The following is a 19,840-nucleotide window of genomic DNA, read 5'->3' as shown; positions in this document are numbered from 1 at the left end:
GGCTGTGAAACTCCTGCAGCTAAGAAGCATGCAATCTAAAGGAGACAGGTCAAAAATGCAAGCAATAAAAACATAATGCAAGAAATAATGTCATTTTCAAAGGCAGTACTTCTTAGTACTTCTCATCCTGAGGAATTTTTATTTCCTTTTATTAGCAATTGAATGTTTCCTCCCACAAGTCAATCCACTTGTATCTCTTGTGGATTAAAACCATATGGAGATTGTATCTGAAAAATAGCTTAATTTTAGTAAGTAAAGAGAGAAAGAGAGAGAGAGAGAGAGAGAGAGAGAGAGAGAGAGAGAGAGAAAACAAAACAAAACAAAAAAACCCCAAACTCTTGGCTTACTGCAACACAGCCAGGGCTCTGAGGCTCAGGTTGCACATTACTAACAATTAAGAAAACAAAAACCTCACAGATTGAAGGCTATGCATGGAATTGTGTTAGAAGAAAACTCTTGTGGAGGAATATGGAAGGAACCAGGGTGGGTACAACCCCAGCATGGTAGGACCACTCTTGAGTCATTGTATTGGGAAGGTGTCCCAGGAATTTAGGATCTTAGATGCTCAAAGGATGTCTTCTGGGGATCATATTCCACACTGCACAGTAGCTTCTTTGAAAGCACAATCCCAGTCTAGATCCTGCCATACCACGAGCATAGCTTTGAAACACAATGAACAATAAATTATTTACAAGCATGGAAGTCAGTAACAATTAAATATTCTTTTCAACTGGGAAGGATCTTAAGTAATCACATAAAATACAGACTTTATACCTACAAAACAACCACACCTGATTCTATGAATACCTCTATCTCACATGAGATTTCAGAATGGTTATAAAAAGCACTGCAAGCCTTAGCATGCTTTACACACCTCACAGAGTCTTATCGTAGGACAAAACCAGATGACAAAAGCTAGGTAAAAACATATATCACAATGGACAGAGCAAAACTGTGAAGATACTTACAGGGGAAAAGGCTAACTAAACTACACTTTTCCTCCAATTTACAAAGCAAATATACGAAGCAAAAAGAATGCTGAGGGATGATGATGGAAAATAAATAATGTACTGAAAGGGAAAGAGTTGAATTTAATAATATGTGTTAGACAGCACAGGGTTTCTGTGTGTGTCATTGTATCAAAAGAGTTTATGCATTAAAAGAGTTTATGGCTTGTATGTTAGAACATTCTTATGGGCAAAGCTTTCTTTATCCAACAAGATTACTGCACTGATGTTCACATAGCTAATGCTAGACAAAGGATTCATGTCCAATATTAACCACCAAACTATTAGATTAACAACAGTTCTACTGGTTAAACTGGTTCACGGCCTTAAGATTCTTCCACTAAAAGCTTTCTGTGAAAAAAAAGGGAAGTTCAAGGTATGCTTTGGAAAAAAATTAAAATTTATAATCTTCTGCATAAAAGTAGCTAGACATTCAGGAAACATTTAAAAAATTCCTAGAAATATAAAGTAAATACACTCAAACAGGGAAAATACACTCAAACAGGGAAAACCATAAATTCACCAAGACAAAAACTAGCAGAATGGTGCTAGGGATGTGGCTCAGTGGTAGAGCACTTGCCCAGCAGGTGTGAGGCACTGGGTTAGATCCCTTATACTACATAAAAACAAACAAATAAAATAAAGGTTAAAAAAAGTGGAAACTCTCAAGTGCAAAATATTATTATCAGTTAAATTAAAAGATGAAGACATGAAGTAAGAACAAAAAGTTTTAATGAAGGGTATTATACATTTAGCATGAGAGATGCATGCAGGCAATGAAGGACTTCGTAATCCCTCAAGTAGATTTTCTTTTTCTAGATCAAGGAGTTTCTCCAAATTTGGAGCAAAACATCTGACACAGGACCTTTTTGAGCCAAGGGGATTAGGTCATCCTTTGCTTCAGAGCATCACGTTGCTCTCAGAAGCCTCCAGATCACTTCACTGCAACATCCTGCAGTTCCCCAAGAGCACAAAGACTACAGAATTCTGTTATGTGGCAGGCCTTAGAGGAGCACTTCTAAAAGTCACAAGAGGGAGAGAAAAAAAAAAAAAAAGAAACTGGTTTTGACGACTCAGTTGGAGTGACAGTAACTCTATTTCTGAAAAGAAATTACCCTGGCAGGAAGCTATTTGCTCCTGCTCGGTGAGCTTTGGTGACAGAAAGTGAGGCAAAGGGCTCCAGATGATTACTGGCTTTCAGGGTAACCCAATACACCTCAGCCTCATGAAAGAATTTTAGAGGTGCCAATCTGAGACATTCCTGCCATTTGCCCCCAAGACTCACTTTTCAAGATTACTACTTGATCCACCTAGTTTTAGTTATTTTGCAGGTGCAATTGATCATCTGTATGAGGCAGGCAGACCTGCCATTCTCACTGATGGTATCTGAGTTCAGGACTCTTTCCAGGAGGGCAGGGAGACTGGCTGTTTTAACAAGTGTGGAGTAAAAACACTTAAGCTGGCCAATGGATGAGAGATGGACAAATTATCAAACTCCTTCCTTTCAAGCATGTTCCCAGTCTATTGTGGCTCTTGCTTTTCAGTTTTAATTTGGTCTTCCATTCTGATCCTGGAGCACCACAATCATGCATAAAGAGAGACTTGTTAAGTTGAATGCAAGGAATGGGACTGGAAGCTCAGTCCTTGTTTCCATAAGTCTTACTTTCAAACATCACAATTTTGGACTTGCTTTTATTAGGAAAATATACTATATGAATTCTTTTTTTTTTCTCTTTGGTACCAGGGATTGAACAACTGAGGGGCACTTGCCCACTGAGCCGCATCCCCAGCCCTATTTTGTATTTTATTTAGAGACAGGGTGTCACTGAGTTGCTCAGAGCTTTGCTTTTGCAGAGGCTAGCTTTGAATTCTAGATCCTCCTGTCTCAGCCTCCTGGCTGCTGGGACTACAGCTGTGCCCCACCGTGCCCAGCACTGTATGAATTCTGATGTCAGATTTTTGCTCCTCAGAACAACAACAAAAAGCATCCATTTAAATGACCTAAAGGAAAGACGATGTTCAGAAATTGCCTGAGAAGGAATTAAGAATTGAGATATTTTTTAATAGACTTCAAATAAAATACAAATTCAATTAAATACACTGACCTGATATAACATGGCTTTGAATGCCAAATGTCTTAATCTCATGGTTAAAATTTCCCCTACTCTGCCATAAAACAATCCCTGGAAAACAAAAAGAAAATCTACATTTATTTTTAGTTCTCTTTTCTATGTCTCTGTAACATTCAGCTATTGTATTTGTAACTCAAATAACAACATCAAAAAATAAAACTGCTCAGGGTCATTTATTAAACGTTTACCTGCATGAAGAAACTGACAAAGGAAATAATGCCCAGAATGAAGAATATCATAGAATAGGTTTCTGCATTGTTCTTCAATATGGTTTTATTATCACCTTCAAACATCTGAAAAGAAATAGAATCTGCATCAGGAATTTAGAAGAAAAAATAAAAGAAACAGGAAAAAAATAATCTATATATTGTCAGGATTATTCTAAATGAATTACAACATATAACAAAGACCTCCCGATTCTGGGAAGAGAAAGTGCCATATTCTACTACTGTCCTGCATTTAATACAAATGATAAAAAAATTTTACTTATAATTTTCTCTTGTTAACTATGGAAGTGTGACATCAGGTAAGTGAGTCTTCTATCTGCTATTATTATTACAGTGTATTTTCAATTAAATCATGAGTTTGTTTCAATGATTATTTCCAATCACTTTAAGAACTCAGGTTACTTAATATGCCTCTGTTTATAAAGTACCTGCATATGAGGCCCTTAGGTGTGTCCCTAGAAATGGTTCTTAAAGTTAGCAATTATACTTATATTGGCGTTTATGTTAGTGAAATATAGTGGTGCAACCAGGGACAATGAGGACTTAACATGGATCTAGTAACATCTTTGAACCAACGAACTTAACAGGGATCTAGTAACATCATTGAACCAACTAATTTTTCTGAATCTTTGGCACAATCCTTAACTCTTTTTAAAAATTTTTAAAAATATCTTTACAATGGACTGTTATTTTATTTATTTATGTACAGTGCCAAAAACTGAACCCAGAACCTCACACATGCTAGGTAAGAGCTCAATCACTGAGCTATGCTCTCCTGCTAGAACCTTCAAACAAGCATTCAAGGTCCCAACTCTTATTTCCTCTCCATGAGCTGGCTGATATTAAAAAATTGCCATTGTAAAACAAAACAAAAACAAACTATCAATGGCCCATTGTTTTGACTAGTTGAAAAGAGGGAGCTGCATTCGTCTGCTTTACTACTTCAGTGTTTTAGAATGCTCATACAACACTGGAGTCAAAATTAGTGCACTTTCCTTCCAGAACCCCCCACTCACTACCGACCCAGGGGTGACCCCGCCTGAGTCCTTCACTTTCCCCCTTACAGATCAAGGTCCAACGAGTTTGTTCTACCACACTACACTTAATTTAAATTGTTAAAAGATATTAGCAAATGAGTTTTACTTACAGTTATGATTTTAGCAAAGATGATGGAAAATATCGGATGAACAGTTCCATTTAGAACAGAAGCCAGTGTCCCCAGAATCACAAAAATCCATTCGGATTTGTTTAATTTAAAAATTTTCAATAGAGACACTTCAGGAAGACTCATCTAGAAATAAAACACCTAGGTTAAAAAAATCAGTTTGAGAGTAAAATTAAACCTAGAAAAGTTAGCCAATCACAAACAGATCTATAATGTAACATGAAATATACTAGACAGCAGGGTAGAAATAGAACTTCTCTTAGAAAAATTTCACTGCCTATATTACTAAGGATGATCACAAAACACAAAGGAGTCTCACCCAAAGGGGATTATTTATGCAATGTCACTTTTTGGTATGTCACTCATTGTTAAGAAAATATCAATTAACTCACATGCTGTGGTAACTGAGAACCACAGGAAAAATAATAGGTCTATTTTTCTTTACCCTTGTTAAACTAGATTTAATATTCTACTCTAGGATGAGACGGAGTCTAGGTTGGAAATAAACAGAGGAAGTACAGAAGGTAAAAGTTTTACTAGGATTTAAGCTTGAAAGTCTTTCAGTTCCATAATTTATTTACAAAACACATTTTTTAATACCTCAGTTCAAAACTTGCTTCCTATTTACAAGCAGAATGCGGCAGTGTCCAAGCATACTGCTTAAACTTGCCAAGTTTCTGTGTCTTATCTTTCCAAAGGTGATGGTATCCGTTCCTATCTTATAGGATTGTTTTTAGAATAAAATTAGCTCAGCATTAGCACCCAATCAAGGTTAGCAGACATTGCTGTTGCTGAGGTTGCTGGAGAGGAAGGATTACATGACATCACATCCTGGGTTTTCTGCAGAGGAAGCACAATGCCAACCACTCAGGTGTTTCCCAACCCTTCCTGGCATCCATGCAGGGAGTTGTCAGAGGATAAATGACACCATGATGATGATCTCTCCTTATGTTGTCTAGAATGTGTAGTGGATTTATTTAAATTATTTTCCCTAAGGAAGTAGGCAGTGAACTACTGTTTCATGAGTTAAAACTTCCTCATGACATTCGCTTATAAAGTGATATTTATGAACCTAATAACCAGAGAATTCCTTAGGAAAGAATATAATAAACAGTTTATCTGAGTCTGGCATCTATGCTGCAAACTGTTGTTTGGACAATAGAACTTTTAAAATTCTTGAAGCCTTTAAAGTCTGTTTTCAGAATGGTGAAGTCACAATTATATTAGGTTGCTTAATTTTATATATATATATAATACCTAGGTTAAAAAAAATCAGTTTGAGAGTAAAATTAAACCTAGATAAGTTAGCCAATTACAAACAGATCTATAATGTAACATATGAAATATACTAGACAGTAGAGTAGAATTTTTCTGAATCTTTGGCACAATCCTTAACACTTTTTTTTAATTTTTAAAAATATGTATGTATGTATGTATGTATAATTTTTCCTTCCAAAGTTTTCTGAGGCTCATCATAATGATGATTCAACTTATGTTAGGTGACTATCCAAGAGACTATGTGAAATTTTAAAAGTTGCATACCAGCTTTTTATCAAGTACTAAACATAGAGCTAAATGTTTTACAAAATCACCATATTTTGTGATGAAACTAAGAATTAGCATGTTCCAGGACATAATACCAGTGAATTATAGGACAGGATATACCGAAGGGTTGTCTTGCTTCTACAGAAAAATCTGCATTACATAGATCATGTAAAGACAAAGCCCTTTTGCCTCTGGCATAATATATAAGCACAGGTTAAAAAAAATGGGTATCACTGAAAAGAGTGAAATCAAGATAGAGAAGAATAAAATAAGACAAACCCCAAATGAACCATTTCTGTAAAATCATGAAAGATGCTGTGCTATCTAAATATATTACAGATTGTAGCATGTTTTAAGATAATCTGACATAAAAAATATAAAGTAGGCATTTTCTAAAGAGAGAGACAAGAATTTTATAAAGTCAAAAAACAAAGTTTACAGTGGTTGGGGATGTAGCTCAGTGGCAGAGCACCTGCCTAAACATGTGTGAGACACTGGGTTGCATCCCCTGTACTCCCAAAGGAAAAAATAAAAAGTACAGTGTACCAATTCCTCATTTGCCAAGAGCTATCAGGAATAGATGGTACATTTTGTCAATGGGTTTTCTGCATTTATTGAAATGATTTTTTTTCTCTTTTAGTATATTAATTTCTGAATATTAAACCTCAAACTATTCATAAAAACCCTATTTGGTGATGTATTATTCCTTTTATACACTGTTGAATTAAGCATTGAATTTTGTTATGAATTCTTACATGTTCATGGGGGGGATATAGCAATAATTTTCTTTTCTTTTTTCTTTTTTTTTTTAAAAGAGAGAGTGTGAGAGAGAGAGAATTTTTTAAATATTTATTTATTTTTTTTAATTTTTGGCAGGCACAACATCTTTGTTTGTGTGTGGTGCTGAGGATCAAACCCGGGCCGCACGCATGCCAGGCAAGTATGCTACCGCTTGAGCCACATCCCCTTTTAAGTTGTCTAATTTTAATAACAAAATGATAATGTCAGTCTTATAGACCAACATTCTCAACTTTCTGTTCATTAGGATTCATTAGTAAAGCCACCAGGGCCTTGAGTTTTTTCATGGAAAAGATTTTTAACCACAAATTTAATTTTGTTTTAATAGATACAAGATTATTCAACGTATCAATTCATTTATTATTATTTTTTTATTCTTTTGGTACTAGGGATTGAACTCAGGGGCACTCAAGCATTGAGCCACATCCCCAGCCCTATTTTGTATTTTATGTAGAGATAGGGACTCACTGAGTTGCTTGGTGCCTTGCTAAAATGCTGAGGCCAGCTTTGAACTCTGGATCCTCCTGCCTCAGCCACCCAAGCCACTGGGATTATAGGCGTGTCACTGCAACCAAACTATTCATAAAAGTTCTGAATTTATTTTTTATTTTTATTTAAAAAATTTTTTTAGTTATAAATGAACACGCTATGTCTATTTATTTATTTATTTGTTTGTTTGTTTAATGTGGTGCTGAGAATCGAACCCAGTGCTTTACATGTGCTAGGCAAGTGCTGTACCACTAAGCTACAACCCCAGCCCTGATTTATTCAGGTGTTTGTGTCCTTCAGGGAATTTGCCTATTTCAGTTGAGTTTCAAGATTTGTTTGCATAATTGTTTTCATAAGATTATTTTGTTTTGGTACTGAAGATTGAATCCAGGGGCACTTTACCACTGAGCCACATCTCCAGTCCTTTTAATTTTTTGAGACAGGGTTTCACTAAGTTGCTGAGGCTGGCCTCAAACTTGTGATCCTCCTGCCTCAGGCTCCAGAGTAACAGGGATTATAAGCATGTGCCACATGTCCAGTTTATTATTCTTTTAAATATACACAGAATCTGCAGTGATGTCTTCTTCTTCTTCTTTTTTTTTTTTCCTTCTCTTTTTTATGGTGCTGGGGATTAATCCCAGAGACCTGCACATGCTAGGCAAAGCTCTACCACTGAGCTGCTTTCCGGCTCTCATCCCCACCCCCCTCCGTCTTCCTCCACCTTTTTTTCTTTATAGCCTAGGGGATTGAATCAGGGGTACTCTACCACTGAGTTACATCCCCAGCCCTTTTAGTTTTATTGTATTTTGAGATAGGGTCTCACTATGTTGCTGAGGCTGACATTGAACTTGAGATCCTCTTGTCTCTGCCTCCTGAGTACCTGGGATTACAGATGTGGCTGGCCTCTGTGCCCAGTTTCTCATTTTTGATATTGGTAATCTGTATATTCTATCTGTTTTACTTGCTCAATCAGTCCTGAGTTTTTCGTCAAATTTGGAAATTTTTTTACTTTTACTTCTTAAAGTGTTTTTGGTACTCTTTCTCCTTTCCTTTGCAGAAATATGGTCAAATGAAATATAGTTATAATAACTGTTCAGTGTCTCCATTAATTCTACAAAATGTATCATTTTGGAATCTATTTCTATTTATTTTATATTTATTTTAATATTTCTATTTATTGATTTTTCTTTTAATTTCTGATAGTATTTTCATGCTTTTTTGTTTGGTGATTTTTGATTGAATGCCAGATATTGTCAATTTTACTCTTTTGGGTAAGAAGCCTGCTATGGAAATTTCTGTGATATTTACTGGTGATATCATAGGTACTAGTAATATTATTGTACTTTGTTGTTTGTATTAATAATTAAGGTAAATATTAAACTTCTATTAAGGATTAGTGAGAAAAAAATTTTTTTAACACATTCAGATTAATGGCCTCTGAATTCTATCATGAGTTAAAAATTCTACCCTGGGTTAAAAGGGAATGAAGAAGGAAGACTGTGATAGTAAAAGCAAATGTGACTCCATTTTGTTTTGTGACTCCATTATGTAAAACAACCATGCCAAGTAGAAGGGTCATGACTGGGGAAATATGTTCTTTTCCTATAGAAAACCTACAGAAACCTTTAAGAACACAGAACTACCTAATGGGGCATTGTTTCTATAACTAGGGTAACGGGGCTCTGTTTCTATAACTGGGGTGATTAGGCTAACTGTGATTGGTTAGGCTTCCCTCTGCTTGACTGCACTCTTCCTCTTCTGTAACCTGGCTTGCTTGCATTGGCTAGACCCCCGAACATCCCTTTTGCAGTTTTCAGGCTTATAAGGAGTGCCCTTGCAATTCTTCAGGGCTGATCAGGGGAACAGCTTTATGTTCTGGTCAGTCGCCACTAGTGTGCTTCAATAAAGGGTTGATTCGATTATACATGAGTGGTCTGAAAGACAGTTTATGAATCCCTGGGGCGAAGCTTTAACTATAACAAGACTAGAATTAAAAATTGAGAAATATTGTTTTTTGTTTATTTAAATGAATTTTTTTTTAAAAAGCTAGCAGAAAATGGGGGAAAAAAAGCATGCATAGGTATGCTATGAAGACCACACACCAAAAAGGAATGAGTTGTATCTAAAATAAAAAAGTAATAGATCAGCAGTGCCAGAGAAGGGAAGAAGAAGAAATTTGGGCAGATAATCCCAGGGAATTCAGGCAGATAATTGACAGAAAAGACTGAAAAGAGTGGGCAGGAAGATGGTGGAAACCCCTAAGGGGGTCCAATCTGAATTATCTGTCAGATTCAAGGAGAACAAGGGAGTTCCAGTGTGGGAGGCAACAGGGGGTCCAGAATAGGTGCTGGGAGGACCCGGAAGCTGGAGTTAAGGATTCTGAATCCAACACGAAGGGGCGAAGGGGCTGGGGTGAGGGCCTGCAGGGTGTGGGAGGTTACACCTGAAAAGCAACCCACAGAGGCTAATGGAGCTCCACTGGGGGTGGGGGAGGGCTGGGGCTTGGGGAATGAGTGGGTTGAGGTGAAATCCAGAAGGAATGATGTTTATGGCAAGATGCTATGGAGAACATTCGGAGTGGCAGCTGAGGCCCAAGATGAATGGTGGTCAAAGAGGAAGGAGGCTGAATCAAGGGAGAGAAATGAGACTTGAGGTTGCATAGAGACTAAAGAGAGGTCCTAGGGGTTATAAGCTGCAAGGAGGGTCAAAGCAGGATGGTCTATGGCTCTGATGAGCCTAGGGCTGGGAAGAGGGAACATAAGCTTGGGAACCAGCCTCCCTGTCCATGGGAGCAAGGCTCCTTGGGCTGTGCCTTGGGACTGGAGAGCTGGACAGTATATGCTGGGGCTTATCTGCATTGGGGAAGTGATGTGCATTCATGTCCTTAGGTGACTCACACATTAATCTTCAGCATTGCTGCTGGTGTGTGCACCACACTTCCCAAGGCACTGTTTTAACCCATGGTCTACCTCTTAGGAAAAAACGAACGTAACAGAGACTTTTTGCCCCTTCAACAAGGACCTCTGACATCTACACGGTCTCATTAGCAATACTACAGGAAGTTTAGGAAGGACACATTTTGTGAACTTAAAGTGATGTTTTATTGTAAATAAGTTCTAAATTTCAGAAAAGGATAAAGTCGAAAGTGGAGAATGTGGAACAAACTTGTTGGTAGTTGAATCATTACCTCTTTATATTGGATGGATTCCTCAGACTTATCATCACAGTCTGACTTGATGCTGTTCATAGCGCTCAGAGAAGCAGGGCTGGTGTTTCTTTCAGTAGAGTATGTCATTGACTCCATCTCTTCATCGACTTTTTTAATGTCCTTAAATGAAGAATATTCAGATTATCATTAGAATGATGTCTTAAAAATTCAATGGAATTTTATTAAGCACCTCTTTAAAACTTACTGCTTTTCCTATTAAAACTGGAATATTCTTATGCAGTTCTTGCTCAGTCTTTTCCAGACTTGAGAGCTAATAAGTCTAACTCATACTCAAATGTTAGTGATTGACAATAGCTTGTTGTGCCTTTTCCAAAGACATGTATAAATTCACTGGAGAAAACAATGTCTTAGTCCAAAATAATTATGCCACTGGTGGCAACAGATTTTAGTGAAAGTAGCTTCTTGAGACAGATGATATATACTTTCTCATCTCTTCTTCTAGGCCTTTTCTGGAGCTTATCAATTTATCTAATTAGCCCCTTGTTTGTGTGGCTGGTCCAGGGCCTGAGAGCTATCTTAGGAGATACAAGCTTTCCAGGCTCTGCTGTTTCCAATTCCAAGTTGACCACAGAGCAAAATTAAGGCATTGGCTGCATAAGAATAAGACAATGCAAAGAAATCAAATTAACTTTCAAGGAACTGTTGAAATTGTAAATTAGAATGAAGTTCTAAGTCAATCACTCTAGGTCTTTTTTCTTTTTCTTGCAATTCGGAGAAATGAGACCAGATTTAGTGAAATAACTGATCTACTTAGTCTCTTGTTCATCTAATTGTGATGTAAATAGATTTGCAACTTCCCCCTGAAGAGGTGGGAGGAGGACAGGACAGAAGTTAGGATACAGCAGCTCAGAACAGAGTGGGGAGATGGAAAGATGTGTGTGGATTTAGGGCACCAGAGAGTGTGCACATGGAAACTCTCCAGGGCCTCTAATTTGTTGACAAGCTTAGCAACTGTTAAGCAGTCACATAAATGTGCAGTGAAGCCTAAAACAATCTTGCTATCATTAACATCTTTTTTTAAAAAATTATTTCTTGGTTGTAGGTGGACCTTTATCTTATTTTTATGTGGTGCTGAGGATCGAACCCAGTGCCTCATGCAGGCTAGGCGAGTGCTCTACCTCTGAGCCACGACCTCAGACCTACCATTAACATCTTTAATCAAACATTCCCTTATCTCTCACTTTCTTTTCTATAAATTTCTGTACTATGAAAGAAATATTTATTTGGGTTTCCCTGTCCCCCAGGAGTTACCTGCTTGTGACTGTCAAGTTTAAAGAGTAAAAATATTGACCCCTTCTCATAATAAATTTTTCTAAGAAGATGTTTAATAGGTCAAAGACAATTCATTTTTTTCTGAGAAGGCTGCTAGACAATGTAATAATGATGACAGTAAGTTTTGGTGTGTATATTTCTCTGTTTTATTTCATTTTCACATAGAATCTCACTAAAGAAATATGTCTGTTTATTATCAGGTACAGTCTTGATAAATAATTACAACATTAATCTCCAAGGTTTGAACTTTTCTGAAAAGTTTGGATAATGCTAATGTGAGTGATACAATGTAATATCATTTACTCTGCCAACAATGATTCTTAGCTTAATATAATAATTCAACAACAGTTTATAGTTTACTATTATTTTCCCCATGTGAAGAGATTAGAAAATTAAAGCACAGGTGTTTTTTTTTTTTTTTTTTTTTTTGTGTGTGTGTGTGTGTGTGTGTGGCACTGGGGATTAAACCCAGGGCCATGGGCATCCAAGACAAGCACTCTACCTACTGAGTCCTAAAGCACAGGGAATTTAAACAACTTGTTTCTGGTCCTAAAACTGAAAGGTGACAGAGTCACCTGCTGTGACTCCAGAGCTCATGATCTTTACTTAGCTACACTGCTTCTCAGATTTCTCTTAGCAGCACTGACTTTGCAATTCTTGTGATTGTCATGAATTCTTATAACTTCACTTATTTTGACACCACAAGGAAGCCTGACAAGTAAGCCTATCCAGAGTTTAAAACTGAGCTGCTTATATAGATATCATATATGTTATGTTTATTCTACAATGTGCAGAATATTAATAGTTGTTTATTGAGCATTAAGATTTAAAATGATCATTTAAAATGGATATAATTTTAGGTAATTGGAGAATACCAATCCATTTTGAACAAGGTGTTAAAAACTTTTACATATTTATAATACAAACTTATCATCTTTTTTTTTTTATATTGTGAAACTTTTAAACTCCAGTCCTCATAATGGATTTTTAGTTTAATTATGATGAAAAAAAAAAAAGATGTGGTTCTCCAATGAAAGATCTGAGTATAATAGTTTCTTCAAATATCAAAATAGGATTACTGTGACCTCACTTATTTCCTTCTATTGCTACTTACATTGGTTTGAAAATATTGAATTTAACAACTTTATAAGTTAATTCATCTATGGAGTTAATATCATGCTAATTAAATTATCAAATAATACCTCACTTTCATTTTTAAAGGAAACACAAAATATGGAGTAATATGAAATAAAATCAGAGTCGGGTAGTTTTTAAATCAATGTAAGATTACATTTTTAATCTTTTGTCTTACTCTCATTCCTTCATAAACTGCATTCAAAAATACTTTAGCATAGTGGGAAAGGTAGGATTTCAATTTTGAAGTTATAAATTAGATGAAGACAGAGAAGCTCATAACTTCCTAAATTTTTTATTTTGTAAAATAATAATATTGACATCAAAGAGATGACCAGACAATTGAAGAAGTAAAATGAACAGAAAAAAATTGAAACTACTTATCTATAGGAGACCCTCTGGAAAAAGACTGCCTTCCAGGCTAAGAAGAAACAGCTGGGTTGGAGTGAAGGCAATGGTTAGGGCCTAATCACTCTCACTTGCATTCATGTGTCCTAATGAAGTGTGTAAGTAGGATGGATCTCATAGAATGCAGAAACTTGGACCCTAAAGAATGAGAATTTGCCCAGCAGCTCGAGAGAATGAGGCAGGAGGTTCAAGAGTTCCAAGCTCAGCCTTAGCAAATTCAAGGCACTAAGCAAATCAGTGAGATCCTGTCTCTAAATAAAATACAAAATAGGGCTGGGAATGAGGCTCAGTGTTTGAATGTCTCTGAGTTCGATCCCCAATAACACCCACGCCAAAAAAAAAAAAATTGCCATTTGTCTCCAACATTAGAATACCTCGTTTTGATTGCCCAGTTGAGCTCTCTAGTCTACCTGTGAGGGTGTGGTATACACATAGTATGGATTTGTGAGTGATCTCTTCATTTAGTAGATATTTATTGAATGTCCACTATGTGCGAGGCATTATGTTAGATGCTTTCTACATATTAAATCTCAACCCTTCTGCCTGGCTCCAAAATCTTCTACGATCTGACCCTCATTATCTATCTCTTTTTCCTTTTTCTCCCAATACTTGTCTTTATTCAGGGAAGGCTGATCTTCTTTCTGTTTTAGTTGTATATTAAGCTTCTTTTTGTCCCCATGCTGCTGTCCCAACCACTTGGATTTCTCCTCCTTTGTCTCCCACGTTCTGATCTTCATGGACTCTTCCAGGAAAACCTTTTATGGACAATATAGTTCCTTTCTCTCTTCCCATCTATCTTGTTTCTAATTTCTACAACTTGAAACATCTGCAGGAACAATTTTGCATCTTGCCTCTGAAGCTAAATTTTAAGCCTGAAGATTATAATTTTGGACTAAGAAAACCTGCTGATATAACATCATGCCTTGCAAACATTACCTGTGACATTGCAAGTGAATAGTATAGATCTTGTTGTGCCATGAGCTCAGCATGGGTTCCTTTTTCCACCACCATCCCATCCTTTAGAGTCACAATCAGATCTGCACTTTGAACAGTTGAAAGTCGGTGTGCTACTACAATTGTAGTGCGACCTTTGCTCGCCTACACAACAGAAAGCATAAAATATAAATATAAAATTAGTAGATGTAACCTCTGCAACAGTGAAGAAAACTTCTTTTTGCAGTATTATTTTAATAGAAAAGAATCTTAATTTTTTGATAAGATCATTAACATATGGAAAAGTACACATATTATTATAGATCAATGGGTTTTCAAACTGAATGCAGATTAGAATAACCCAGGTCGAGAAATGGATCATTGCTTGTACCCAGATCATCCTCATGCCTCTCAAGTCACCATCACTACTTGCCCACCAAGGGTAACCACTATCCTTCTTCAAAGAGCATAGATCAGATTGATATTTTTTTACATAAATGGAATTACACAGCAAAATACTATTCTGGGTCTGAGTATATTTTGTTCAATACTATTCTTTTTAAAAAATATTTACTTTTTAGTTATAGGTGGGCACAATATCTTTATTTTATTACTTTATTTTTATGTGGTGCTGCCTCACGCACACCGGGCAAGTGCTCTACCACAGAGCCTCAGCCCCAGCCCAATAGCATTCTTCTGAGATTCCTGCATTTTGTTGCATGTAGTGGCAGATTGTTCATTCTTGTCACTCAGCAGTCCACTGTGTGAATACACCACAAATTGTCCATTCTACTGCTAGTCAGGATGGTAGGCTTCAGGGTTTTTCTGATACATATAGATTCTTGCACATGCTTACTTGATGAGCATACGTATACAGTCCTAGCAGCTCTGCACCTAGGAGAGGAAGTGCTGAGCCACCAGGTGTGCACATGCTATCTCACTAGCCTCTGCCAGCTTTTCAATGGTTGTCCCCTCTACAAAACCCCACGTGCAGGAGAGTCAGGTTGCACTATATTCTCACCAACAGTGGTACTTTCTCTGCCTGATAAATGCATATGGTCATATGGTGGCTTTTATTTCCATTTCCTTGATGACTAATGAAGAACAACTTTTCATGTCATTATTGAAACCTTGAATATTCTCTCTTATGAACTGGCCATTTTATTTATTTTTGCTCATCTTTCTATTGGAACTATTGTCAATTTTCAAGAACTGTTTATATATTCTAGCAATGAGGACTTTGTCAAATACTATGTATTACAATCTGCTTAAGTGGTTGACTTTTCACTCTCTTAATGGTGTCTCTCTCTCTCTCCTTTTTTTTTCTTTTTTTTTTTTTTTTTTTGATACCAAGGATTGAACCCAGGGGTGCTTAAACACTGAGCCACATCCTGAGCTCTTTTTAATTCTTTTTTTAAAATTTTGAGACAGGGTCTTACTAAATTGCTTAGGACCTCACTAAATTGCTGAGGCTGAGGCTGTCTTTGAACTTACCATCCTCCTGCCTCAGCTTGGGATTACAGGCATGCCCCATCACACCCGGCCTAATGGTGTCTTTTTGTGTGTGTGTGCTGGGGATTGAACCCATGGCCTTGTGCGTTCGAGGCAAGCACTCTACCAACTGAGCTATATCCCCTGCCCCTAATGGTGTCTTTTGATGAACAGAATTTTAAAGTTTTAAGGAAGTCCAATTTATCAACTTCTGTTTTACAATTTATGCCTTTGGAGTCTTGTTTTAAAAATCTTGAAAAAAAACCACACAGGTGTTTTTCTGTTTTACCTTACAATATTTAATATTTTGCCTCTTGTAGTTAGATGTACCTGGAGTTGAGTTTTTTGTGTGATATCAAATAGGAATCAATATACATTTTCCCTTATGTAATTAAACAAGTATCCCAGCAGCAAATTTTGGGAAGACCATCCTTTCTCTACTGCTCATCAACCTGATGACCAGTATTTTACTTTTACATTTTGTATACTATTTTGCTCCTCTGTTTGTCTATCACTGCATGAGTGCAAAATAGATATTGAGATTATCAATTTACATATTCCAGCTTGATTCTTTCCTCCACATGATGACTTTGGCCACTTTTGAGAGAATGCATCTTGAGGAGGAGCCCAGCCTCCCACCTGCGTGGTGGGCGGACCACGCGACCCAGAGAAGGGGCCCAGTGGCCCGCCTGCGCGGTAGACAGACCTCCCAGGTTGGAGGAGCCCAGCCTCCCGCCGGTGAGGTAGACAGACCACTCCAACTGGAGGAGGGGCCCTGCCGCCCGCCCGTGTGGTCACCTGACGGAGCTCTTGACAAACATAAGGTTTCCCCAACACCCCCACCTTATCAAACACCTTATGAGAAAAACTGATGGAACATATCTTGGAAAATCCTACCAACCCTTAAAACCCACCAACCGGTGGGCGTGGCTACCAGTGCGGTTCTGCAGGGGATCAGGCACCTGGTTTACATCTCAGAAAATAAGAGTAGAGCGGCCACAGGTGGAAGCTCAAGTCCTCTCACACTGACTACCACCACCATCCTGAACCCAGAGACTCAAGCTAGGAATAGACAACGCCACCAACTGGAAGAAATGAAAACAGAGTTCTGAGAGACATTTATTTTCTTTCTTTTTCTCTCTTCTCTCTCTCTTTTCAGCCATTCACCCAGTCTCCTCTACCCTTCCCCCTCTGGTCCTCGCAACCTCAACATATGTGAAACCAAAAATTGTGCATGAAAAAGGTCTTTAACAACTGAATCACCAGAATAATATACTATAGAGGAATTACATATGCCCCACCTCCCTCCCCCCTTTTTATTTCTTTTCTTTTTTCTCGTATTTTCTTTTTTCCGTTCTCTTTTTTCTCTTCCTTTCCTTGTTATTTGTTTTCCTCCCTCTTACTCCCTCTATTCCACTTGCAACCCCCTAAATTTTACTATTCATAAGTAGGGTAATCGTATAAATACAGATAGGAATTTGAATCTATACATTCTTCCATAAGTTACCCATCTATTGGTTAGAGCTTTCCAAAGTTACTAAGTTAGATTAACCCCATACCCTCACTACTTTTCCCCTAAACATAACATCCTACACCTGAAATTCAGTTTTCTTCAAGCTACCAGAAACGGTATGCCTTTCATGAAACTAATGACTATATTTGTAAACGATAATCAAAACCAACATTTGTAGACATAGAGTCTAGCTATAAATGTAGTAATAAGGAAAACGTGTGCTTAGATGATGTACTATTGATATTGAGAACTGTTAACATTGTCTTTCTCCACAAAAGGGAGACTTTGCAACTATACAAGAGCAATATAAATATATAGGGGGAAAATTCAATAACACAACAGTTTCACAAAGCAGAAAGAAACGTGAGCAGTATGAAAAGACAAGGAAAGAAAGGACCACAAGCAATGCAGGTCAACTCAACTTTAGAAGAGGTAATATCTGCAGCAGATGGAATGTCAGATAAAGAATTCAGTATATACATGCTTCAGATGATCTGGAGTCTCAAGGAAGACATTAGACAGCAAAATCAGACAATGAAAGACCACTTCGACAATGAATTACATGAACAAATCCAAGAAGCAAAAGATTAACTATACAGGGAGATAGAGGTTATAAAAAACAAACAGAAATCCTAGAAATGCAGGAAGCAATAAACCAAATTAAAAACTCAAATGAGAGTACTAGCAGCAGAGTAGAACACTTAGAAGATAGAATATCAGACAATGAAGACAAAGTATTTCAACTTGAAAAGAACATAGACAGCTCAGCGAAACTGTTAAGAAACCATGAGCAGAACATCCAAGAAATATGGGATAACATAAAGAGACCAAACTTAAGAGTTATTGGGATACAGGAAGATATAGAGGTCCAAATAAAGGAATGAGCAATCTGTTCAATGAAATAATACAAGAAAACTTCCGAGACTTAAAGAATGAAACAGAATCCCAAATCCTAGAAGTCTACAGGACACTGAATGTGCAAAATAATAAGAGATCCACACCTAGACACATTATAACGAAGATGGCCAACATACAGAATAAGGAGAGAATTTTAAAAGCTACAAGAGAAAGGAAGCAGATTACATTTAGGGGTAAACCAATCAGAATAACAGCTGATCTTTCAACACAGACTCTGAAAGCTAGAAGATCCTAGAACAACATATTTCAAATGCTGAAAGAAAATAGGTTCCAACCAAGAATTGTGTATCCAGCAAAATTAAGCTTCAGGATGGAAGATGAAATTAAAACCTTCCACGATAAACAAAAGTTAAAAGAATTTACAGCTAGAAAACCAGCTCTTCAAAACATTTTCGGCAAAACATTACAGGAAGAGGAAATGGAAAATAACAATGAAAACCAACAGTGGGAGTTAGTACAGTAAAGGAAAAAAATAATCAAACAGGAAAAACAAACCATGTTAAGTAACATAAATAAACAAATATGGCTGGAAGAACAATCCATATCACAATAATAACCCTAAATGTTAATGGCTTAAACTCACCAATCAAGAGACACAGGCTAGTAGAATGGATCAAAAAAAAAAAAAGATCCAACAATATGCTGCCTACAGGAGACACATTTGATAGGAAAAGATATACATAGACTGAAGGTGAAAGGTTGGGAAAAATCATATCACTCATATGGACCTCAGAAACAAGCAGGAGTGTCCATATTCATATCAAATAAAATAGATTTCAAGCCAAAGTTAATCAAAAGGGATAAAGAGGGACACTACATACTGCTCAAGGGAACCATACACCAACAAGACATAACAATCATAAATATATATATGCCCCAAACAATGGTGCAGCTATGTTCATCAAACAAACTCTTTTCAAGTTCAAGAGTCTAAAAGACCACCATACAATAATCATGGGAGACTTCAACACACCTCTCTCACCACTGGACAGATCTTCCAAACAAAAGTTGAATAAAGAAACTATAGAACTCAATAATACAATTAAAAACCTAGACTTAATTGACATATATAGAATATACCAACCAACATCAAGCAGTTACACTTTTTTTCTCAGCAACACATGGATCCTTCTCAGAAATAGATAATATATTATGTCACAGGGCAACTCTTAGAAATTATGAAGGAGTAGAAATAATATCATGCATCCTATCTGATCATAATGGAATGAAACTGGAAATCAACGATAAAAGAAGGAAGGAAAAATCATGCATCACTTGGAGAATGAACAATAGGTTACTGAATGATCAATGGGTTATAAAAGACATCAAGGAGGAAATTAAAAAATTCTTAGAGATAAATGAAAACACAGACACAGCATATCGGAATCTATGGGACACAATGAAAGCATTTCTAAGAGGAAAATTCATTGCTTGGGGTTCATTCCTTAAAAAAAGAAAAAACCAACAAATAAATGATCTCACACTTCATCTCAAAACCCTAGAAAAAGAAGAGCAAAACAACAGCAAAAGTAGTAGAAGGCAAGAAATAATTAAAATCAGAGCTGAAATTAATGAAATC

General features: G+C 36.8%; 1 protein-coding gene across 1 annotated transcript in view; it reads right to left on the bottom strand.

The window, feature by feature from the left end:
* The window catches only part of Abcb5 (ATP binding cassette subfamily B member 5), a 126,324-nt gene that overhangs the window by 42,384 nt on the left and 64,100 nt on the right, over window positions 1-19,840 (bottom strand). The window contains 5 exon segments of the mRNA XM_027932653.2: window positions 3,113-3,190; window positions 3,328-3,432; window positions 4,514-4,657; window positions 10,551-10,691; window positions 14,343-14,504. Coding sequence (XP_027788454.2) covers window positions 3,113-3,190; window positions 3,328-3,432; window positions 4,514-4,657; window positions 10,551-10,691; window positions 14,343-14,504 — 630 coding nt within the window.

The sequence above is a fragment of the Marmota flaviventris genome, chromosome 1 (genome assembly GCF_047511675.1).
Source record: "Marmota flaviventris isolate mMarFla1 chromosome 1, mMarFla1.hap1, whole genome shotgun sequence".
NCBI lineage: Eukaryota > Metazoa > Chordata > Mammalia > Rodentia > Sciuridae > Marmota > Marmota flaviventris.
This window is presented reverse-complemented; position numbering and strand designations above follow the sequence as displayed.